Source organism: Saccostrea cucullata, unplaced genomic scaffold (assembly GCF_032062105.1).
Source record: "Saccostrea cucullata isolate Sc308-1 unplaced genomic scaffold, CSIRO_AGI_Scuc_v1 ctg261, whole genome shotgun sequence".
NCBI classification, from domain to species: Eukaryota; Metazoa; Mollusca; class Bivalvia; order Ostreida; family Ostreidae; genus Saccostrea; species Saccostrea cuccullata.
This window is the reverse complement of record NW_026925910.1, coordinates 57,196-81,028: the sequence shown is the minus strand read 5'-3', so window position 1 is coordinate 81,028 and position 23,833 is coordinate 57,196. Positions and strand designations below refer to the sequence as shown.

Genomic DNA, 23,833 nt, shown 5'->3' with positions numbered 1-23,833 from the left:
ATAACAGTTTCAGCTGCCAATAGAAACATCGAACTCTCTGAAGTGGATCACTGTGTTTGATATGCTCAACAAGAAGATGCAGACATTAGGAGGACGAGATCTCTGTATTGATGAAAAATCTCATCTAGGGGAGCGATTAATGCTGGGTAGGTCTTAAAAAAAAAACTCATCTAGGGGGCCGATTAATGCTGGGTAGGTCTAATGAAGGCTGGTTTGACAATTTGAGATATTCAAAGGTTCAAAATATCCAGGGAAAATACTTAAAGACTGAGGGGTTGGAAATTCAAAATCACTCTTGACATGGTACAGTGGAGCCTCATTTATCCGGACGCTTTGGTTCCTAGTCAATTTGTCCGGATATGTGAAGCGTCCGGATACCTGAATCACCAGTTAAACAAAACAATATAACATTTAAAAATTCCGTCCCGATGAAAAAGCGTCCGGATACTGAAGCATCCGGATATCTGAAGGTCCACTGTATTCATGATATTGGGGTTCAAGATACCAAATTCTGCTGCATATGTGCGTTTCACTGAAGTGCACACATACAAATGTATCTAGATTTTTTAAATTCCACGAAAACAGGAAAGTTTTAAACTAAAGTGTCCTTATTCTTTACTTTCAGAGGATAAGCCAATACCAGATGACATGGACATTCCTTTTAGGAGATTTTGTGTTGTAAGATTTACATGTATTTTACTCATTACATGATAAATTCATGTTAAATTCTTTGTTTTTAGGCAATCTGATTGAGTAATCTAACTTGTAAGTGTGTTTGGTTGAAGCAATTGATAGTATTATGATAGATTGATATAGGCTTTCAATTCTTAGTTGGTAAATCATAAAATAGCTCCTCTCTCATCACCAAATAAAACAATCTGTCTTTAGGAGAAGATGATGGATATTAAGGAAGGGGATGACAAGAAGAAATCGGCCACCTTTTGGATGTGGTTTCTTGCTGTCTTTAATCTGACCAAATCTCACCTAAGAGACTATTGGAATGATGGGTAGGTAGAGAATAATGAATTCTGGGTAAAAAGAGGAAATGGATACTGTCTGTTAAGATGGGTAGGTAGCAAATTCAGGAAGGTGTACACTGTAAAATTAAAGAATGATGGGAATTGAAATAATATGGGTAAGTATGATTATGTGAATGTTGGATATTAAGTATAATTACTTAAATGATGGATAAGTATAATACTTCAATGGTGGATAAGTAGAATTATGTTGGATATTAAAGAGGAGACACTAGAATGATGTGCTGAGTGACTGGATAATGGTTAAGATGTGTACATGAATACAATTTTACGATATCCTTCCTAATATGTTATCATGAATGTATAGTAACAATGCATGTACAAAATAGAATTTTATATAAAATTATATAATATTTATCTTTTATAGGTTGATAGCAGGATTCATTAAGAAAGAGACTGCAGAACAAAGACTGAAGAACAGCATACACCCACTGAAGGAATATACCTACCTGTTACGATTCTCAGACAAGGTCATCACTGACGGTCAAGGTCAAAACCTCTGTGGAGCCATCTCAGCTACCGTCTTGTACAAAAACAAAAATGGTGAATCAATATTTATGTGGATGAAAAATGCTTCAAAATTTTGTGTTTGTAAATTTATTAATATTTATTTTTTTTCCTTCAAATGTGGAGAAACAGTCGTATAAAAACTTGTATTTAAAAAAAGGGGGGAGGGTTAAAAATGTGGGTGATGACATAAGATTCAAAAATGTACAGAATTATTATTTTTTCTTTCAGGACAGTGGAAATGCTTTCCTACTGATCCCTTTAAAGCAGACACCTTCAAGAAGAAGTCCCTTGCCCAGTGTGTGAAAAATACATGTATGCCTGGCGATACGAAGGTTTATCTTCTGCAGTGGTTGTATAAGAGTCCAACTTGTCTAGTCAGGACAGAGGAGGCGTTTGAGCAGTACAATACTGGTAACATATAATTTAGTACTGAAAATTTTTGTCAAATTGTCACTTTACACTTCGATATGAAGTCTTTATCTATTTCTGCTAGCATTTTGTACTTGTTATTTAATGTGAATGTACATGTAGTATTTAGATTTTAAAAAAATTCTTTTTTTTTTTAAAGAAAGGTGGATATATAAAATACATGCAGTATATATTATCATTAGGTAACAATTTTTATTGCAGAAACCAAAAGCAAAGGAGAAACTCCAGGTTACAAGAAGTTTGAGGAAATTCTGATTGTCACCTTGAAGTAATGCACATTTACGACTTATAGTAGAAACAATCTGTTTCAATAGTTTTCTTATCAGATTGCGATATCTTAATGCACATATTCTTTTTATAAAGAAGATAATGCATCTTGTTTTTCAGTGATATGAATTTAGATGAGGACCCATCTTCAGAAAGAAAAAGAGACATAAAGAAGGCAGTGCCTCCTTCAAAGAAACGGGAGGGGGCACACAACAGGCCTGGAGTAATAAAAAACAAACGTTTATCTGAGCCGCAGCGAGAACCTAATGTCTACTCGGATGTACAGCAGCATCCCTCTTACTCCCCAATGTCCCTGCCCCCCGGCTCCCCTCAGATGCATATCATACCTCAGACGGTACTAGAATTCAGTGGAGGGGAATCACAGGACAGCATGGGGAGCCAGGGTCACACTACCCTGTACCAGAGGGTACCTTTCATGCAGAATTCTCAGCAAGTCATAATGGAGAATTCAAATTTCAGTCCGACTCAAACATTCAACGCTAATGGGAGTCTATCTAGTACACACCCCACATTATCTAATATGCTCGGTACATCAAATGCCAACAATTTTCAGACGATTGACGAAAATGCTCTTGGTAACACATTTCTGCCACCAAATATGGACCCTGGGTTTCAGGACATAGCAGTATATGCTCAGCAGCAGACTAGCCAATCTCCTGGCATGTACAGCAATACTCCACAGACTAGCCCAGCACCCTCCATGTACTCCATGCAGCAGCCAAGTCCAGCGAATTCTGTCCATTCCCTGCAGAGTCCGGACCACAGCACCCAATTTGTTTCCATGGCATCCACCGTTTATGGTAATGCCTACAATCTTCATGATCAACTCTTCTAAACAGCATTTAACGTTCTGTTAGTTCACAAGTAGTAGTCTGTAGTCACCCATGCACATTATAATGGACCCTTCACCAGGTTGGTTTTTCTTTGACCTTGATCTTTGTTTGATATAGCCCCAGTCCAGGCAACATCTACATCAGCAGGACAGAAGCCCAAAGCCAACATCGCAGAACAGATGTTGAAGTTCAAAAATTTACAGATGAAGATTGGGGTTTGCAGTTCAGACTCTGCTGCTCTGCCACCTTCAATGTCCCCGGCCTACTCCCCCCATGCTGCTGCCACCCTCCAGTCCCCACCTCAGCAGTCCTATGCTGCGTCCCCAGCTGGGAGTATTCAGACTAGCAGTATGCAGTCTCCATGCTCCCAGTCCATGTTCTCTGATGCCTCCTCTCCAGCTGGTAGTGTGACCTCTACAGCAATGGAGGATTCCGTAACCATGGAGAGTCTAGAAGCCATGTTGAGTGATATAAATAAGGAAGAACTCATTGAAAACCTGAAAGGTGCTTTCAATGAGGTAAATTCTTTAGCTTTAATGGAGTGACTCCAGGCAGAAGAATTTATATCATAGGTATGTAACTTAGAGGAATATATAATTATTGCATACAGTGGAAAAGTATTTTAATGCAACATTTAAAATCTCTTAATATCCATCAATAATTTCTTAGATATAACAATTGAAATTAATTAGTTTACATTTCTTTATGACAAAATTTGGAATTTTATAACAAAGTATTCAGTATATGCACATTTCTATTAATGTTTTACTTTCTATGTTAAAAGAATGCTTGCTTTCTTGTGTAATTATTTAACACAAAGAAGTATTAATACGCTGCCATGGATTCTCTGGTTCAAACCTAAAAACTTGGTAAATCTCAGATTTTCCTAGTTCATAAAATACTTTTGCTGTTTTGCCATGAACCATTAAATATAGTAAAATCAGTTCTTTTCCTATGGGAAAAATTTTAAATGGTTATAAAGGTAACAAGAGGCCCATGGGCCACATTGCTCACCTTTGAGTAGCTTTGACCATACTGTTCTTTACCAGATTTCCCCCTTGTAATAACATATTGTGATTCTGAAGTATGTCCTCATCCTACCCCCGGGAGTCATGAATTGAACAATTTAGAATCTACACTACCCCAGGATGCTTTCACATAAGTTTTAGTTTTTCTGGCCCAGTGGTTCTTGAGAAGAAGAATTTTAAAAATCTCTTATATATTTCTATGTAAAACTTGGCTTCCCTATTTGTGGCCCCGCCCTATCTCTGGGGGTCATGATTTGAACAATTTAGAATCTACACTACCCCAGGATGCTTTCACATAAGTTTCAGCTTTTCTGGCCCTGTGGTTCTTGAGAAGAAGATTTTTAAAGATTTGTTCTATATATTTCTATGTAAAACTTTGATTCCCTATTGTAGCCCCGCCTATCCCCTGGGGGTCATGATTTGAACAATTTAGAGTCTACACTACCCCAGAATGCTTCCACATAAGTATCAGATTTTCTGGCCCAGTGGTTCTTGAGAAGATTTTTTCAAGACCCCACCCTATTTTTGTCTTTTCTTGATTATCTCCCCTTTGGAGTGGACTTGGCCCTTCATTGTAAGAATTTAAACTCCCATTCACCCAAGGATGCTTTGTACCAAGTTTGGTCAAAATTGGCCCAATGGTTCCTTAGAAGAAGTCAAAAATGTGAAAAGTTTACAGACGGACAGACAGACAGACAAAATGTGATCAGAAAAGCTAATGATTTCGGCTCAGGTGAGCTAAAAAAAATGTTTTCTATGGATTTGATCTTGTTTAAAGAAATGTTGAAATACTGGTACACTGTAATTATTACTGCCATTTGAAATTATAACAGTTCAAGGAGGACATGAATTCATGGATCTTGGCAAAACAGCATTACAAATTTAAATTAAATCTGCTTAAAATAATTTTAGTAATTTCATAGCATTGATGTTGTCTCAGCATGTTGGTCTTCAATGTTGAACATTCAAAGAATTCTCAAGTAGTATTCCATTATTTCTATTAGCAGCAGACATTTTCTGCTTTGTATAACAGCAAAACGTTTATAATAAAGTACCAGGGATGAACTTTGCTTTATTATAAATATAATAGTTAACCTTTAAGTTTACCATATATTTTTTAAAAGCCACAGAGACTGAAAATAACTGCAGTAAATGTCAATTCCTTTAATATAAGCATGTTTGCCATTTATAAGCGTATTTTAATTACTATTATGTGCACATCATGTTTTTTAGAAAAGACCTTCTACTTGAATCTTTCAGATTACATCTAATCAGGACACTGATGAAGGAAATTCGTCCATGGCAGAATTATACAATTCATAAATTTGCAGTTCAGTTTTAAATATCTTGCACATCTAATGTTTTAAGCATCCATCCAATTTATCTTATATACATGTAACCATTGAATTATTTAATTTTGCACTGTGTTACAACCTTAATTCAGTTTATTTTCACATTTTTTTTGTTTTCATGGTATGATATGCTACTTTTTTTTCTCATTACCATTTTTCTTGGTTGCATATTTATTCTATTTAATATTCTAACATTGTAAAATTTTGATTTAATTTTGTATAGTGGGCTAACCATAGCAAGCAGATTAATGGCAGTATTAATGAATAGGGTCTACAAAAATCAGACACAAAATCTTTGGAGGGCTACAAGAATTAAATTTCCTTTTGGCATAATACTGTGGAATCAGCATTGTTTGTGGGAGATCAATGTTCATGGATCAGCCTTGTCCATGAATTTATACACACACCCCCCAATAAAAAAAATGAAAGTCATATTTAAAATAATGTTTGCTCTGCAGGGTAAAATTATTTCCCAGAATAATCTTTTTCCCAGAAAATTTCAACATGTTTGTTGACGGGATAAGAGGAATAAATAGAAAAAAAAATACTGTCCTTGAATTTAAATAAAGGTTAAAGTGGGGCCGTTTTTAGTCAGTCAGTCAGAGGGCAACCAAACATTTTTTTTAAAGATGGCCCAATGTGTCCATTCATTGAAATTTTTGTAAATACAAGATATCCACAAATTATATTCCCAAGAAACATTTAAATTTTGAGCCCCAATGAACATTGATCCCCAACAAATTATTCCACTGTATTGGTATTTAAATAATCAGACACATCTTGTCATTAAAAAGAAAAAAAAAATTAGAAGAATTTACTTGAGTATTTCCACCCATCTTTGAATAGTAAATACTCAAAATTGTTGACATGCCAACTCAAATTTGGAAAGAATTTTGAGAAAATCCATAGATTTTGGTCAAAAAAAAACAAGCACTAATTGTGAAATAACAGAACCTACATGTTAATTGTATATATTTTTGTATATAATAATATTGTACAGAATACTGACATTAAACTGTAGCATTAGCTTAACATTGTTGCTTAAATTGGCCTGTTCCACAGGTTTTAAGTACTTGTGTACTTAATTGTAATCAGAATTTCTTACATTTGTTTAGATACCCTTTTTCCTGTAAGGAAGGTATTGATTCATCGATATTCTATTCAATGTCTACTGTCTAGTTTTAGCCATTAATGATTTGTAGAACATGTACAGAAAAATAGCACTTCTCTCCTCAGTAATTTTTTTTTCTCAATGAGAAAAATTTCATTGATTAAATTGAAGTTTTTGTTAATTGCAATTGTCACAAAAGTTAGTCAATATATATGCGTTTTAGATTAGCAATAACAATTTTAGAAGTTTGATCTTTAGATTTTTTTCATTTAATTAAGGTATATGAGGCTGATAAAAGTACTTGTAGATACTATAATATTTCTATGCATATAACTGACCAGAGAAGTGCAAATTATGTACATGTTTCCCTGCCCATTGTGATGCATATTTCTTTTGAAGTGCTGGAGTTTGTTTTTCATTAATAGTTTGTGCTTGCAATATTCAAAATGTGCCATAAACCATAATTATTAAAATCTTTGCTTTTGATATTAGTGCTAAATGTGGACATTACTTTTGGGTTTGTTTTTTTTTTTTTGGTTTGTTTTTTTTATTTAATTTTGTTCTTTTATGCACTGTAATGATATTTTATGTTCCCTTTTATTTCACTTGACAAAGTAGCAACTTGATAGATTTAATGAATTACAAATGACATTATCTGCATTCAGTTTTAAGCTAAACCACAAAGTGCCCTCCATGTTGAACAGATTAATACTTATGTGCATTTATGAACACCAACAAAGTATTACTATTACACTTAAATATCCTTCACAAGACTCTCTGTTTCCCTTTTATGAATCACACACAATTATCCTTGTTTTCTCTAGGGCACTTCGCTTATAATGATATTGAATGAGGGCATTCACACAAGATTTTCTTCAATTTTTGCACTGTTATGCTTGCACATTACTTTTGTTCTGTCTTCTTGCAAACAATCTAAATGTCCCTATAAAAATTCATTTTTGTGTTCAAATACTATGAACTTTTTTTCAGTACATGTATTTTGAAAATAAATTTGCACAAGCCAATAATCTTTGTGTATTTATTTATTTCTTTTTTTTTTAACTCGTCACACTGAAGTGAATGCAAAACTTCATATTTCACTTTGAGTTGAAATTTTCTCAAGCAGCATAAAACTCCAGCTCAGCTATATTCATACAGATCTCAATCTTAGATGATCTTCCAGTTAGTAGGTATCATAAAGTCGGAACAACTCTCCACATTTAAGCCAGATTTCAAGGTGGCTCAGAATTTGTAAAGTACAAATTTTGACAAGATTTGTCATCTCTTGTATGGTTTTTTAGTTTGTTTATTAGCATTGGCCTGCTCCATCTTTCTAGCCTCTCTCTGAACCATGCTTAATTGACTGGTACCAGGCAATGGTTTCAAGTTAGAGGTTGCACTTCCATCTTTTTGCATTTTCTGCAGCTTAGCTTCTATTGCTTTAATTTTGCTTTGAGGACTAAAAAAAAATTAAAGACTGAATGATAATATTTCAAGGATTTGTATATAGGTTATTTACTCAAATTTACAATAATTTGAAATTTGATTGGAGTTTAGAAAATAAATCTTTAGGTTGTCATACTGTATTATGATTTAAAAACAATTTTGCCTTAGCACTAATATAAAGTAATTCATAATTAAACTGCACAAAATCTCAGAATACCATTTGACAGATATGATCTTTTAGTTAATTAAGCATTCTTATAAACAATTATTTTGAAGTCATTTATCCCATTAAGAGTTATCTCTCTTACTGGAAGGTCAGTCAGCCTTAAAGTAGATTTTTACAGGTTATCCCAGCATTCCCCTAGTTTTATATTTTATTTAATCACTTGATAATTCTTTCATAACCTTATAAGCATTGTTACAATACCTTACTACATCTTCCTTTCCAGTGCTTTCTTTATCATGTGACTTGGATTTCTGAAATGATATTTCTTTATGAAAAAGTTCTTGCTTGTATGGTATTTTGTTAATATTATCCTTATAATAAGCATTGGTATGTGCAAAACCATTTATAATGTACCTGATCCTCTGCTGGGTCTTTATGGGCCCATTTAACAATCAGTCGTTTGGATAAAGCCAATTTCCCATTCATTTTAGCCATGGCACGCTCTGCATTCTGTAAATAATTTTGAAGCTTAGAGAGACTTGTAATTCTAACTGTTGCATCACTTCCTCATATAAAGGCTTCTTCTATAATACAAGTCAAATCTCAAATGCATGAAATGTCAGTCAGGAGGATTTCAGTTTACTTTTGGTACAGTACAATTCTAAGGAATATAAATATAGCATTTCAAGCAAGTCCCGTAGTGTGCATCCCTTGATACAGCCTACATGTATATGCTAGTTTGGATCAGGGTAATTTAACAATTACTTAAGAATGGGCTGGTTTCTAATTCTTTAGTCTGTCCAATCATACCAAAATAATCCAATGCAGCATCAAGTTTGTTAGTGTGTATCCCTAAATACATCTAGTCTACCGCCTGCAATGTAGATCCCTAGGTAGGTAGGACACATAGTATGGTCAGAAGGAAATTATTCTCGCCTTCATCAAGATGCAACATCAATTTGAAAGCAAGTTTGGCCAGGATTAGTAAGTTCAAAACTTGCTCATTGACAATACAAACTCGCATAATAGTGAATCAGAGTTGTATCGTTAAAGTAAGATGGTATACATGCTGAAATCTCACCTCTCTGCTCTCGTAACTGACAAAGCAGTATCCTCTAGATTTCCCCTGCTCTGGTCCAGACTTATGATATAAAAAGTCAAACTTTTTCAAGGAACCAAACTTTTGTAAAATCTTCAGTAAGCTGAACCTTTAAAAGAATTGATTTTAAAAATTGGTGAAAAGTCCGTTTTAACATATAATTATGTGAACCAACATTTGTATTACGTGCAAGAAATATTCACAAGTTTTGTGACCATCTTTTGCTCACAAAAGTTTTCATCACAAAGCAATACAATGTATTGTTATTTTTGGTAGAAAATTCATCAATTACAGATAAGTTTCCAGTACATTTTAAAATCATGGGGAATGAAAATGATTTTGCTGTAAGCATCAATTCATTATAAGTGTGTTCACTATAAGCTATAAGCATGTATTACTGTATGAATAGCACTGAACAGGGAGGCCGGATCTATCTAATGTGATACTCTGTTAGTCTGGAATCCAGATTTCCAATCCACAAGCGATGATCTGACTCCTCTGAAAGATCGGGAGGGACAGGCAGGAGTTCTGACATTCTCTGTACCCAAACGGAAAAGATTTTTAACAAACTACTATCAAACCATCAACAAACTACCAACAAACTATACTTTTGTGGTTTGTTACAGTAGTTTGATAGTATAGCATTTAATGAACCACTAACAAACCACTTTTTCTAAAAATAGCTGCAGTGGTTTGTTAGTCTTTCATTTCTGGTGATTGTGATTTCTTTATAGTTTGTTAGACTTGGTATCTTGCAACAGTGTTTTATTAGTATAGCATTTGCATCTAACCACATGGGAAATTACTTTACAGATGTGTTTAGGGTTGAATTATCTAGAATTGTTGAAGTTTCCAAGAACAGCTTATCTCTTTACATCCGGTGTTTAACTATTTGCGCCAATTTTCAAACCACCAAGCATGTCAGAAACAAAGGAACTGGTGAAGGGACATTCAAATTGTTATAGTATCATTCTATATGATCCCTGACTGGAAAAAGCAGCAATTAACATTATTAAAAGATGGATCTGGATACAGAAGAGGTATATTTAATGCATGTCATGAAGTAATTAACCTTCTGTGAATGTGGATGCATATGCTTTTTACTAGCTTTGGAATTTTTATTCATTTTCAGATTGACCTATAATTCCTATCCTAGTTTAGATCAGTTATGCATTGGATTATGGGAAGTATACTTGAAAATAAGACAATAAAGATGTCTTTCAAAGTTGCAATGAGGTCAGAAACAAGGGAAAATTGCATCTTTTTCTATGCCAGAGGAAGCAGGGAAATATTAAAATGTCGATCATCAGCTTGAAGAACATTTTTTAGTGAAAAATACTATGAAGATGTACACAACATGAAGGAGAATATGTGATAAGTACATGGACATTGACTTCGAATTGCATCTCCTTAACAAAAGGAAACATGTTGGATGTTGCACTTGCATTGGCTAAACTTGTGAATCCTGGAATTTAAATACCCTGAAACAAGACTTGTTGAATACTTCAAAATGTGATTGTTTTAGGTGTTTTCAATGAAGACTTGTGGATTTGTAATGGAAAATTCAAATCTACAGTGTTTTGGTGATGGATTTGTTCCCACTTCCCAGTGATTTGTTAGTAGTTTGTTAGAGTGGTTTGATAGTAGTTTGTTAGAGTGGTTTGATAGTAGTTTGTTAGAATGGTTTGATAGTAGTTTGTTAGAGTGGTTTGATAGTAGTTTGTTAGAGTGGTTTGATAGTAGTTTGTTAAGTGTGGTTTGATAGTAGTTTGTTAGAGTATAGTTTGTTAGCTCATTTGCATGTGATTTGCTATACTATTAAACTACTTTCAAACCATAGTGGTTTGTTAGTAATTTGTTATAGTAGTTTGTTTGCCCTTTTTTTCCGTATGGGTAACTAATGATGTCAATGTGGTCTCCAGTGGCCCAGGGGGTCTGCACCCAGCACAACAACTCTCATTACCTTCAAATACAATACATTGTATATATAAAGATCAAATTTAGAATTCTGAATTCAATAAAATGTATAATACTGTGAAATCACAAATTTTCGTGGAGGGTTAATTTTTGTTGTTTTCGAGGTATGAAGAGACCAACGAATGGATTCATGTCTACTACGAAATGTAAAATGTTGCATACATAAATACTCAACATTCTTTATCCAAGAATTCAAATCCCCACGAACCAAGAGTTTTTCTTCAAACCCCGAAAATTTGATATATGAAATTGAATCCCATGTACTGAGACTACTTTTTCCTGTCATTTTGTTTTTTGTTTTGAAACTTTATAAATTATTGGAACTGTCTTGTTATATGTCCTGCCCTGTCTGAGAATTATGCAAAGAAGAAGTTTTGAAGATATGTTCTGGTATAAAGGTTAAAGCTAAGTAAAATTTTTTTTGAGAAGTGCGACAAGCCATAAGTCAAGAACTCAACTTTCATAGAAAATGGTACAGTCTTTTCGGGTATAAAATTTATGACCAAGATTAAAATATTTGAAAAGTAATTCGAACTTCACACATTCATAAAGGTACGTCTTGTCACAGGAAATACTCAAACGAGATATGCATTCAAAGCAATAAGTATAAAGTTTTTGTTACTGACAAATGGACAGTTAAGCTGGACGGATAAAATGTCCCTCCAATTAGCAAATCTACAGAGGATTCTGCACCTTTTCCCTACAGGCGCTTGTTAGTGGTTTTCCTCCCAAGATGGAGACCAAGGGGCATAACTTTTGAATAGTGAGGATATAATAAAAATTCTATTTTTGATGAGAAAAAAATTCTTTCACGTGTAAAAGGTTTAGTCCATAGATATTGGCCTGTAACTCGGTAGGTAGAGAACCTGCCTAGTGATTTAGGGGTCCTGGGTTCTATTTCAGGTCCAGTCATACATTTTCTCCTTTCCTGCATCTGAGCATTTGATGCCCTGATAAGTTGAAACAATCTAGCCATAAGGACAAATTTTTAATAATATATCTCATAATCAGAGGTGACAACTTGTGTAGATTGTTAGGCCAATGAGCCTGTAGGCATTAGTCAGCTGTCACGGATGACGCTACGTGGATACACCCTTCAGAATATCCACAGTGAATGGTCAGAGAAGGTATAGATACAGGCCATCCTGTTATCTATTGCCATCTTCAAATGCTGAATAATTTGGGGTGGCATTAGTTTTAAAAGGGGTACCCAAAATTTAGAGAATTCTATTTTTTAAGTTTATAAATTCAATTTCTTACATGTAAAAAAGTATATTTTTGTTAATTTTTAAAGATTTTCATGACTTTTCATCGAGTTCCATGTAGACGTAGAAGGAAAGAATTGGAAAGGATGATGAAATATAGCTGCATGGTTTGTCCTCGACAGGAAGATTTTGTAATATATATGTTAAGCAATAACTAAATCTGCACAAACTGTTTTACATATTTCTATAACATAATTTTTTTTAATTATTGATATTCACCAGAAAGTTCCTTTTGGTGAAAAAATTTTTACTTAAGGATAGATGATACAAACTTTTGTCAAAAAATTTGTAACAACTTGAGTCGTGTTTTTTTTTAACGAGTAAAATGAATGGATTTCAGTGGGTAGTTATTAGGGTTTTTTTTTCAAATTAATTTTCACATCTTAGAAGGTTTACAATTTCTTTATTTTCTAGAAATTTATTATTTGCATCATTTTCAATGAGATTAGGCCATAAAATATCTACCAATCCAGGCATCCAATTTTGTTTGTATCATCTGTCCTTACTTGAATAAAAATTTTAAAGACTCTGTCGTCAGAAGGCTGCATAACTGCACCATTTTTATTTATACAAACTATTTTCTTTGTGAAATTAAAAAAAAAAAGTTTACAAGACCACCTAGGATTTCTGTTTTCCTTTCATATACATATAGTGTAAGACGTACATCATTTACTAAAATTTTAATATACTAATCCAGCAATTACTACAATGGCACAAGATTTAATTTGCAAAAATTTACAACTACATGTATCCAGTAAATAGTTGCAGCATTAGCAGTGTTTAGCACAATTGCAATTCTTCATTTGATTCCTACCCTGCTATATTCATCACTTTAACTCCAATTTTCCCATTAAAATGTGCAAGTTACTGGATACTTGTAGATATATTCTGCATGGATTATCTCAAAGGCATATTAACTGAAATGGTTATAAAACACAACAAAAGAGTAAGCATGTTCTAACCTACTTTTAATTTAATGTACAAAACATAATTTATACAATTTATATACAAATTCAAAAACATTCTAAAAATACACCAGCATTTTACCAGTCAAAATTCCAATAATAATTGCAAGAGTATCTACCATGTATCTTTACATTTAGTCCATTTATCATTACTTCTTATCAATGGGTATCAGCCTATCTCTGGAACTGGGCAGTGCTGGCAATGGTGCAGTAATGTAGAGGTTGCCATCAGCCGACAGCTTTGAAGTTAAATGCTCAGGGTTGACCTCTTTGGGTAGGACAAATTGTCGGTTGTACTCTTTAAATGACGATTTTCCATTTTCCTTTTCCTCATGCTTACAGTGAACGGTGAGTTGATTTCCAGTGGTCTTGATGTGAATTTCCTCTGGTCTAAACTGGCGCAAATCAAACTCCAATTGGAATCTTCTGTTTCCATAAACATCCTGCTGCACTGGATTGTTAACATTGAAATCCTCGGTCAGTCTCATGTCCTCCACTGACTTGAGTCCACTGGCTGGTCCCATTCTCTGGAAGTTCCTGGCCATGTTGTTCATTTCGTGGGTCATCTTTCGCATCTCGTTCTCCATCAAGGAGGGAGCAGGCGTCGGTGGTGGGGCCGAGTACGTCCATGCAGGCTCACTACGGGACACAAGCTCTCTCCTCTCGTTATAGTCTGGAAAAGGCATAGGTGACCGGTCAAAGAAAGGCTCGGGATCATACCTAGTAGTTATTGGAGGCGGGGGTATCTCTGGGAATCGTGAGACTCGACTGGAATAGAATGGACCTTGGTTTAAGGATGACCAGCGATGACTCCAGTCATCATGGTAAATTGGTATATGTCGACTATACATGGTCAGATTTTCTCACAGTTTCTTCCTTCTGGATATGGATAAGTGTCCAATAAATGCACAACAAGCAAGTTCAATATTCAGCTAGTTTCAAATCCTTCTAAAGATATGCTACTTTGCATTAGGTGTTGTGCTCCTTATATACATTTATGAAACCTTCTAGATGCGTAAAGAAATAACATCAAAACACATCAAAATGAAGCAGTTGGGCCAGGGGGTGTTCTATGAATGTGTAGGCCATTTGTCAAGGGTCCATATTAACACCAATCTCCCATGGGCAGTCAGGGCTCACACAGACTTCACCTGACCTCACCGTTATTAATTATCTATCATCGCTTCTCAGAGTTGTTGGTGTGACTCATTTGTTAGGGAATATTTGTCAACAACAGTAAAAGTACACATCTAGAAACAAATTATTTTGGAAAGCAGTGTGGGTGGTGGAGTCAAAAAATATGCATCAAATGGGATTTTTAAGTAGGTCAATAAACTTGTTTACTACGGGAGAAGAATACTCCACCCTTAAACCATATGTATATATTAAGGGGAAAAAATTGTCTATTGATGAAATGGAAAGTTGTTTTTTTTTCAAGAAACGATTTGTTTACCTTTTTTTAAAAATGTAAAATTTTCAATCATTTTATAGACTTTAATTTATCAGCTAATATAGATGTAAAATAAAATCTTTTTTTCAGTACATGTATTGGGATTTGTATACTTTAGAGAACTTTGCAAAATATTCATTGATTGGAAGTGGACACTTATTCTAAATAATACTAAAACACCTCACAAATTATAGGTAATAAAAAAATAATAATAATATTCCCCTTTTATGAACATGATGAACATATGCAGGAAATCTAAATGTTCCCTCTACACTATAAAGTCAGCACATACCCATATATTGTTTTAAAATAACACCCCTACGAGGCTACTAATGAATATGATTGTTAAAAAAGATTTGTTTCACTCTCATTCATATTAAACTTAAATGTCTGCTTGTCTATAGAATATAAATTTTGAGAAAATTGTGAGGTTTATGAAAAATTTAGAGAAAGGAAAGGAACATTTTTTTCTGTTTGACATAAATCTGTAGCTTCTGACACCCTAGCTGCAGAACTGTAGCTCTCTGCTTAAAAATAAAACAGAGAACTACAGATCCAAGCATTGTAAAAACCTTCCATTTATGCCGATGATTTTTTGTCGACACTTTAGGTATTTATTTCGTGTAGTTGAAACTTTCTCTGGCTTTTAGAATTGCATCCTATAGTTAATCATATATTTAACTCTTATTTGTGATAATTTATTAAAGTTCATTTACCTTTTAATGGTCTGAAACAGTCCTTTATATAGCTTAGTAACGTCGGTTTAAAAGAGTTCCATTTCGACATCCGTAACCTCAAACAGCCATTTGTTAGCGTTGAAAGGTAAGTAAATTGTCAGCAATTGAAGTTAAATGTATGATCAATTATTAAATACCATTTTTAGAGCTGGTTAAAGAATTAAAGCTGAACACGATTCGTAAAAGGAATCTGTCCGCCATTTTTGTTCCCGAGTCTTGCTACTCTGCAGACCCCTATAAATAGGGCAGAACTTAGACACTGTTCAGTGTAATCAGTCGACACTGGTGTAGACGGACGTATGCTATACAGAACTCGGTAGCGAGAATAATAACGTAATACTTCGTCTAATGCAGAAAAATATGATACCAAATAAATTTACAATTATAGTTGTATACGTCAATGAGTATACAAACAACACAGATACACATAACTGCAATAAAATGTAAACAAAGGTAATGCTAGATAACCAGCACGAACACGGGCCGCCAATGTTCCACGCCGATACCCGTGACAATAAAGCAGTCAGGTGTAACGAATGCGACGAATATACCCTAGTATTGATGTATCATAGATAATGCTATCAAAAATGGCATATGCCTATTTACGAGTCGTGTTCAAGAGGCCCAAAGACCACACAGTGACACTGATCACCTGAACAATAGAGTAGAAATAATTTCAGTACTGAAAAGTTGAAATATAAAGTGATCTAACATTTGATATATTAAGGCTTTGATTCTACACTATGTAATGATGCTCCAATAAAAAGATGACCTGAATGCAATCATGGCTCTGCTTTTCTTGAAAAGATTTTGAGGACTTCGGCAAAGTAGAAATGAGTCTGGGGTTCCTCACATGACAGGGATTAAAGAGGAAATACCAGAATAATCAGGGGATTACATCATTATAGGCGATGAAATTTCTTGGCCTCAGAGCCTTTGTGATAACCCTGCTATACTTTGTAGTCCCATCCATCCCCAAGGGTCATAAATATATGAAGAAGCTTGAATCTTCACTAACTGAGGATGCTTTCATATAAATATGACCAATCAAGGCTTTTCTGTTCTTAAAAGGGTTTTTAAAGATTTTTTATAAAGCCTTGATCACCCGCTGTGGACCCGTCCTTATCCCCATGGGTCAATATGTGAGATGTGAGACACTGGAGATTCAGAGGGCTTGGGTTTGAATCCCAGTCTGGACAGCTGTTTCTCCTCTCATGTTACATTTGGTGACATGACATGCCCTGGAACTGACAGGTGAGTCTCGAGGCCTACCAGGTATGAGCCTGGGTTAGGGTTTTGGGGGGCCAAAGACCTTTAAGGATTGAGTCACATTTGATCGCAGTGGCTAGATAGCTAAGTTGGTAGAGGGCTTGAATAGTGATTCATGTGGCCCGGGTTTGAATCTCAGTCTGCTTCGCTGCTTTTTCTCCTCTTCCGTTACAAACATATGCTGATACCGGTATAAACCTTCGACTCAGGTAAGCTTAAATGTATTGTGACATAATAACACAGTGTCACCAACACCTAAGTTCTTTGTGTAAGTAATATATATTACAATGCACTCAAACTATCAAGTAATCTCAGATAAGTCACTAACAATGTTTTTAACGATACCTAATCAATCAAATACATTGATTGTAGGATATCAAAATTCCTTATACACTTACCTTAATGATTGTTGGATTTTCTCATAAAACTTCGTTCAATCAATCTTCAAATAAACACCATTTTTGATGGAAATCAATAGTTACAGTTCAATTTCAAAAGAGTGACAAACCCGCCTGTCCTACTTTCACTTTGCATGAAGCTATGGGTAAAAGTAGGTTGCTTATATTGTTCAAATACCATGTTTGTTTAAAGAGAGGGTAATGTAAATTATTGCTTTTGCCCCTATTGTTATCAATACATTTTTACTCAAAACATGATTATCTTTTCCTTTTAATGTTTGGTAAGATAAGGATTTTTGGGTTTTCTAGAAAGGTAAATATAGTCCTCATTCATTCTTAGTCATAAAAGCGTTTGAACTGAAGAACTTCCTGATATTTATTTTTAAGCTTCGTTTCAACATCGAATAAGTTTCAATGACACACAGGGAGCACCTGTGTCGTTAGTGTAAGGAATAGTAGAAGCCTGTTGATTTTGTATTCATTAGTGTATATCATCTTGATCCTCCCTAAAACAATGCTAAACCAGAACAGCCATAGTTTAATCATTGCTTAGACCTTGGCACAGGTTGCAGTTAAAGCAAAAAGGATATCTAAAATGTCGAGATTGGTTTGCCTGTGTCGTGTTTTGTCAAGTTCTGGTGCAAGAACAAACACTGTCGGTACAAAGCTGTTAGCTGCTGTAAGCTCAGTAAACAGAATAACTGTGTCGCCTTTACAGCCATGTGGAACTTGGGGACTGGAGAATCGGACCTTCTCACTGAGCGTTCACTGTGAGTTGAGTAGTGTACTTTAATCTGCTTAATGCATTCAGTACACCAATTAATCTAAGAATCTAGTATTATGACTCTAACCCCCGACTCTTAAGTTGTGATCATATGTGTACACATGTAGTATAATAGCAGGAGTGGGAATTAAGGGAAGAATCTCAGATTATTGACAAACATACAAAAACTTTTGCATATAAGCTATAAGAATATATAGGGTTTATTAACAAGTCAGAGCCCAAATAGCCATATACATGTTTACCAGAAACAGTAAGAATTATCAGAGTTGTATAAAAGCTTTGACGTTTAAACAAATTTTCCTAAACCGAATTGTGCATATAATGGTAATCTAGATCCTGATGATGGTACATCATTCTACAGACAAACTAATTAGAGACTCAATTCTATATTATTTAATGAAAAGTTTAAATATCTGTACTTTATTATATGTTTGATAATCTCTGAATTGATATTATGATTTCATAATTTGATGTAGATATGAAGAAAGCAAACCCTAAAGCCAAAAAGCAGAAGAAATCAAAGAAAGTCTCGGATGATGAGGAAGAGGATGCTGAGGTGGAAATAGGAGCGGTGATAAACATGGATTCACTCACAGAAGAAATGGAGCAAGCACTAGAACACATGCAAAAGGAATTTATCCAAAATGTCTCTTTAAGACCATCAACAGGTGAGGTACATTCAAGGAACATGCTAAAATATCTGCATGTGGCTATATATGTGACAAATGATCACAATCTTTAATCTTTATCTTAACTTGCATGCCTAAGTGCAAGGCCAGGAAAATCAACTGAATCTGAAAATGAAGTAAATTCAATATGCTTGAGGATTTCTTTTCTCAAAACAAAACAAGGCTAAATTGTCAGTCTTTAAGAAGTACTTTTGATCAGACTATATGTACACAGCAGGCTTTGACAATAACTAATATATAAGGTAGAATAAGGGAAGGATATACTCCTCCGTAGTTCATAACAATATCTTTTACTCATTCTGTCATGCATTTTGAACTTTGTAGATGATAATTAGTGCAAAATGATGAAGTGCTTGTTTCATGAAATTGTGGGTATAAACATAAACTATAACATATAAATATGAACTATAACAATCTAATTAATAAAGATCCTACATAATCCCATATTTTTTTTTAGGTCAACTTACACAAAAAAACAAAACAGGGGAACATATAGCATAATTATAATTAGATAACGCCATAATGTACTATAGACAACCAAAAATTATAATGGATCATTAAGGATAAAAAGACATATGTCTTCATGTTTTTTAAGTAAAATTAAATTCTTATTGATAATGGTACTTGAATGGAATGCATATATTTTTTTGTTTTTTATTGTAGCTGCATATGAACATTTAATGATAGAGACACCAGATGGAAAATACCCTCTAAATCAAATTGCTCAAGTTGCCATTCAGGGACCTATGGTCATTATAAACATGGCTATATCCCCACAGGTGGGAAATAAATATCATCCATTTTTCATTTTCAGCAATTTTGAAATCATACAAGTTTGCTCGATAAACGTTGTTAATTAAATATTTCTTCCTAGCTAATATATACTTAAATATATTAAGTAATAAGTTTAACCCTGAAAAGCCTAATGGAGAATTCAATTTTTTTCAGTACATTAAAAATGTGGATGAATCACTTCGGGAAAACTTGAATGTAAATCCCCAGATGGCAGGAACAACATTGACTCTTCCTGTGCCTAAGTATTTATTATTTTTATATATTTTGAGATTGGTTTGTATTCATTCAAATACATTTATTATACCCCCGCAAACGAAGTTTAGAGGGGTATATTGGAATCACCATGTCCATCTGTCTGTCTGTCTGTAGACACGATTTTGTCTGGACCGTTTTTCAGAAACTATTGGATGGATTTGTCTGAAAATTTGTACACTTATTATTCACCATATGAAGGTGTGCACCTGGTATTTTCATCATGATTGGATGATTTTTCTGCATTTTACAGGCATTTTTTCTTTATTATTTTGTTGTTTTGTTTGGCTCATAACTAGAAGACTATTAGATTTACAATCATCAAACTTGGCCAATTTATGCATCTTGGGTAGAAGGTGTGTCATGACCTATTTCAAGGTCACTGTGACCTTTAATTAAAGTGAAATTTAAAAAAATAATTGTCTTTTACTATTGAATTAAACAATCCCAAAAAATGTAACAATGTTGCAGTATCCCTATTTAAAACATGTTAAATTAAGAAAATATATTTTTTTTTTCATTATATACGTTACAGCAATCCATAACAAATGTTTATAAGAGAAAATCTACCTCTCCCAAGGGTATAATTATTATGAAGCACTGATCAAGGAGAATTTTGATAGCAGAAAATTGCATGTCAAATTAGAGTAATTAGTTTAGTGTAAGGAACTAACTTGTAGAACATTTCTGATCAAATACTTGTTATCTGTCTCTTGGGAACTGGGCTAAGGAATCAGCCTTAAATAGTTTTAGGGACTAGCCTAACTTATTTAATGAATTTGAGAAAAAGCAACTTCAATCTAATTTGATATTGTATAATAAACTAATTTGAAATTGTACAAAAAACTTAATTGATATTGTATAATATAATTAAAACTAATTATATTGTGTGTATGTGGGGGTGGGGTGTAGGGCTGTATATTCAGCAAAAAATTTCGATATGATATGATACAATATTTTTTAAAGCGATATGCGATATATTGGATTCTAAAACAAGTCCATCAAAAAAGGCTTATTAATCATTTAATGTATGTATTTCATAAAAAAATTGTGTTTTATTACCCATTTCAAAGTTCTTATCCCATAGTCAGTAAATAAAACACTTCCAATCGAAACTTTTAATGACTGTAAAATCAACATGTTAAAATCAAATTATTATGCAATTTATAATAACTGTAAAAACTGTGTTATTTCTTTAATAAATCTATAATTATTGATCAGTTTTAATTCAAAAAAGTTAAATATAATCTTTGCTGGTTAAAATTCACATCTTTTTAGCAGAATTAGAAGAAAAACTGCTTGTCCGATACGTATTGGAAGTAATTTTTTTACTTATCTTAAAAATATGCTAGAAAAACAAAATTTAAATTTTTTGAAATTTTTATGTACATTCAATTAATCATGTCTGGGTGGTAAGATGCCATTCTTTTCACCTTTTACAATATCTTTTTGTTTAGACTTTTTGTAATTGTAATTTGAAAGATTAAACAAATAAATGAATAATTTCTGGACTTAATAACATGTACCTAAATACTGGTATTTAGGTCTCCGTAATATACTATCACGATACGTATCACGCAACAAAAATTGCGATATACCGCTATACCGATAAAATTGCAGATCCCTAAAGTTTGTTCTGATTAGGGCATAAGTTGTAGTTGTGTATGGACCAAATATTTTCCTTTTGTAAGGCTTTATATATGGTCTTCTTTCATTATATTTGAATGTTAAAAAATATGTTTTTATTAGCAAGACATATTGATTCACAGAGATTCTTAGGCTGTATCTGCGTACACATTTTTTTCTGCTTCTACATGTAGCTAAAATTTTCAGAACTGATTTTCAACTTTTATATCAGAATCACCAAGGAGTATAGACATGAGATGGCAGAAAGGGTAAAAAAGATTGCAGAGAACTCGAAAGATGTGATGCGACATATTCGTTCCAAGTATGTCAAAAAGCTGGATTCTTCAAGGGACATGATGTCAGAAGATTCTTATTTTGAATATTCAAAAAAGGTAAGTCAGTATTCAGTATGTTAGTATCATTCATATGATATTGAAATAAATCAAAATTAAACTCCAAGAGATTTAAAGATGTTCCTACATTGACTTCATCTGAAGCTTTGTTAAATGAGCACACCACAAACTAGAGATACTGTGAGCAATGAGCTCACTAAATGATACCCCCTGCCTCCCATATGAATATATTGGCAGTGTCCAGGTTTTGCTCTGGAAGATCCAAAGTATATGTCAGATCAAAAAGTAAAATAGGAGGTGCACAATGGCAATATGTAATAAAGATTCTGTGAAAGTTTCATTAAATTTCCTTCAGTGGTATGAGAGGAGTTGCGGATAAGAGATGGGTACCCCAAAGCATAACAGACGGACAGACATACGGACGGACATACTGATTACTATATACCCTCCCACTTTTCAAGCAGGGGTATAATAAGCTGAAAAGTGAATGCTGTATATCACTTTTTTCTTCAAAGAAATTTATTTTGTGTAATTACACAACATCATCTTCATTCTCAATCTGGTAATACATAATTTTACTATTAAAGATTATATTTAGATGGATAACTGAAATTCATGAAAATCTTTTTCATTTATAAATACAAAACAACAATCTCACGAAAATGAAGTGTGAGTGATCTTTCATATTATGTTATTTTATTTGAATAGAAATGGTAATATATGTATTTTATTAAGTCATATCTTATTTTGGCATATTGACAAACAATAGACACAGTAACACTTAAGTGTTAAAGTTTGTAATAATTCCTTCTTTTCTTATTTACAAAAAAAATATTAAAGAAATGAAAGAAAATACAGAAAAGATCAAAGTCAGAATAGGAGATAAGTCAGAACATTGTAGGAATCAGCTTGTAGAAAAATCACATCTGAGAGTTTTTTTTTTTTCAGATAGATTCTAAAACGAAGCTTTACGTTGACAAGATTACTACTCTAGCAGCCAAGAGGAGTAAAGAAATCAATGCATGACAGAACATTTGTTATACAATCATGGGTAAAATTAAATGAAATGAATATATTTGTTTAAAATCTCTCCTTATTTATCAGTTGTTAACAATGATTTGAAGAAAACACAATATGTATATGTAAAACACATTCCCCTGTATGTCAGCTCATGACAATGGTTTAAATTTCTTAAATGCAGGTCACACTCCAAAGTCAAGGTCAAGGAATTGCAAATATTGGTTTCCAAAGAAAGGTATTGTCACAATGAAAATGTTCAAATGTTAACAAGCGTTAAATGCACACCGCATGACAACAGACGAAAACATAGAGAAATAGGTCACCTGATTTTACTCAGGTGACCTAAAAAAAAGATGTTTGTGAAACACTGTTGCCCCTGTATGGCAGCTTCTGACAAGGGTGGAACTTTCTCAAATGCAAGTCAAAAAAAAAAACTCCAAGGTAAAAAAGTCAGAATTGTTGGTATCCAAAAAAAGGTCTTGTCATAAGGAATTAACCTTCGAAATATGAAAGCCCTAGTACTAATTATTCAAAAATTATGGCTAAGGTTCAAATTTGTTTTTTTTTTTTAAATTGGTCAAACTCCAAGGTCAAAAATATTTGTACCCATTGAAAGGTCTTGTCACAATGAACACAAGTCAAGTATGAAAGCCCCTAGCTTCAACTGTTCAAAAATGTCAAAGGTCAGGAGGTGAAATTTGTTGGTACGCAAAGAAAGGTCTTGGTACAAGGAATACACCTGTGAAATATGAAAACCACCCACTCAAAAGTTATGACCGAGGTTAAAGTTTTAGTGGACAAACAAATTAACAGAAAGACAGACAGGGCAAAAACTATACACCCTGGAATCTTTGTTGAGGGGCATAAAAGAGCGAAGTAATTCACAAACTCCCTGGACTGTACTATTTCCAAGTTTTATTGCATAGAGTAAAATAATGTTCTGCAAGTAGAAAA

At 33.7% G+C, this 23,833-nt stretch overlaps 4 protein-coding genes across 5 annotated transcripts in view; 2 read left to right on the top strand and 2 right to left on the bottom strand.

Annotated features, from left to right (window-relative positions):
* LOC134270009 (signal transducer and activator of transcription 5A-like) overlaps positions 1 to 5,579 on the top strand; it is a 28,046-nt gene extending 22,467 nt beyond the window's left edge. Inside the window, exons 13-21 of one of the 2 annotated variants that reach the window (XM_062752179.1) lie at positions 8 to 146; positions 626 to 678; positions 889 to 1,007; positions 1,405 to 1,580; positions 1,776 to 1,958; positions 2,178 to 2,244; positions 2,364 to 3,064; positions 3,215 to 3,669; positions 5,386 to 5,579. In XM_062752179.1, coding sequence (XP_062608163.1) covers positions 8 to 146; positions 626 to 678; positions 889 to 1,007; positions 1,405 to 1,580; positions 1,776 to 1,958; positions 2,178 to 2,244; positions 2,364 to 3,064; positions 3,215 to 3,642 — 1,866 coding nt within the window. In that variant the 3' untranslated portion in view covers positions 3,643 to 3,669; positions 5,386 to 5,579. The remainder of the gene's footprint in view (positions 1 to 7; positions 147 to 625; positions 679 to 888; positions 1,008 to 1,404; positions 1,581 to 1,775; positions 1,959 to 2,177; positions 2,245 to 2,363; positions 3,065 to 3,214; positions 3,670 to 5,385) is intronic. The other variant, XM_062752180.1, reaches the window with a different exon arrangement.
* Positions 5,580 to 7,460: 1,881 nt separating this feature from the next.
* LOC134270000 (probable RNA-binding protein 18) lies at positions 7,461 to 9,841 on the bottom strand. The gene is made up of 5 exons (XM_062752167.1): positions 9,746 to 9,841; positions 9,282 to 9,408; positions 8,615 to 8,710; positions 8,462 to 8,511; positions 7,461 to 8,047 (listed from the first exon to the last, which is right to left on the bottom strand). The coding sequence occupies exons 1-5, from the start codon at positions 9,832 to 9,834 to the stop codon at positions 7,867 to 7,869; spliced, it is 543 nt and encodes a 180-aa protein (XP_062608151.1). The 5' UTR covers positions 9,835 to 9,841; the 3' UTR covers positions 7,461 to 7,866.
* Positions 9,842 to 13,493: 3,652 nt separating this feature from the next.
* Positions 13,494 to 14,911, bottom strand: LOC134269998 (heat shock protein 30D-like). The gene has a single exon (XM_062752166.1). It carries the CDS (start codon positions 14,355 to 14,357, stop codon positions 13,656 to 13,658), a length of 702 nt encoding a protein of 233 aa, XP_062608150.1. The 5' UTR covers positions 14,358 to 14,911; the 3' UTR covers positions 13,494 to 13,655.
* Positions 14,912 to 17,781: 2,870 nt separating this feature from the next.
* LOC134269997 (ribosome-recycling factor, mitochondrial-like) lies at positions 17,782 to 22,945 on the top strand. The gene is made up of 6 exons (XM_062752165.1): positions 17,782 to 18,130; positions 18,621 to 18,812; positions 19,497 to 19,612; positions 19,782 to 19,870; positions 21,739 to 21,898; positions 22,808 to 22,945. The coding sequence occupies exons 1-6, from the start codon at positions 17,956 to 17,958 to the stop codon at positions 22,883 to 22,885; spliced, it is 810 nt and encodes a 269-aa protein (XP_062608149.1). The 5' UTR covers positions 17,782 to 17,955; the 3' UTR covers positions 22,886 to 22,945.
* Positions 22,946 to 23,833: the final 888 nt, after the last annotated feature.

Excerpts from the sequence above, each read along its gene's own strand:
- LOC134270000 (XM_062752167.1), bottom strand. The coding sequence starts at position 9,834 with ATGTCAGAACTCCTGCCTGTCCCTCCCGATCTTTCAGAGGAGTCAGAT. Across the intron at positions 8,711-9,281 it reads TCAGTTACGAGAGCAGAGAG|AATGCAGAGCGTGCCATGGC; the intron begins GTGAGATTTCAG and ends AATTATTTACAG. Across the intron at positions 8,512-8,614 it reads AAGACCCAGCAGAGGATCAG|AAATCCAAGTCACATGATAA; the intron begins GTACATTATAAA and ends ATATCATTTCAG.
- LOC134269998 (XM_062752166.1), bottom strand. The coding sequence starts at position 14,357 with ATGTATAGTCGACATATACCAATTTACCATGATGACTGGAGTCATCGC.
- LOC134269997 (XM_062752165.1), top strand. The coding sequence starts at position 17,956 with ATGTCGAGATTGGTTTGCCTGTGTCGTGTTTTGTCAAGTTCTGGTGCA. Across the intron at positions 19,871-21,738 it reads TTGACTCTTCCTGTGCCTAA|AATCACCAAGGAGTATAGAC; the intron begins GTATTTATTATT and ends CTTTTATATCAG. Across the intron at positions 21,899-22,807 it reads ATTTTGAATATTCAAAAAAG|ATAGATTCTAAAACGAAGCT; the intron begins GTAAGTCAGTAT and ends TTTTTTTTTCAG.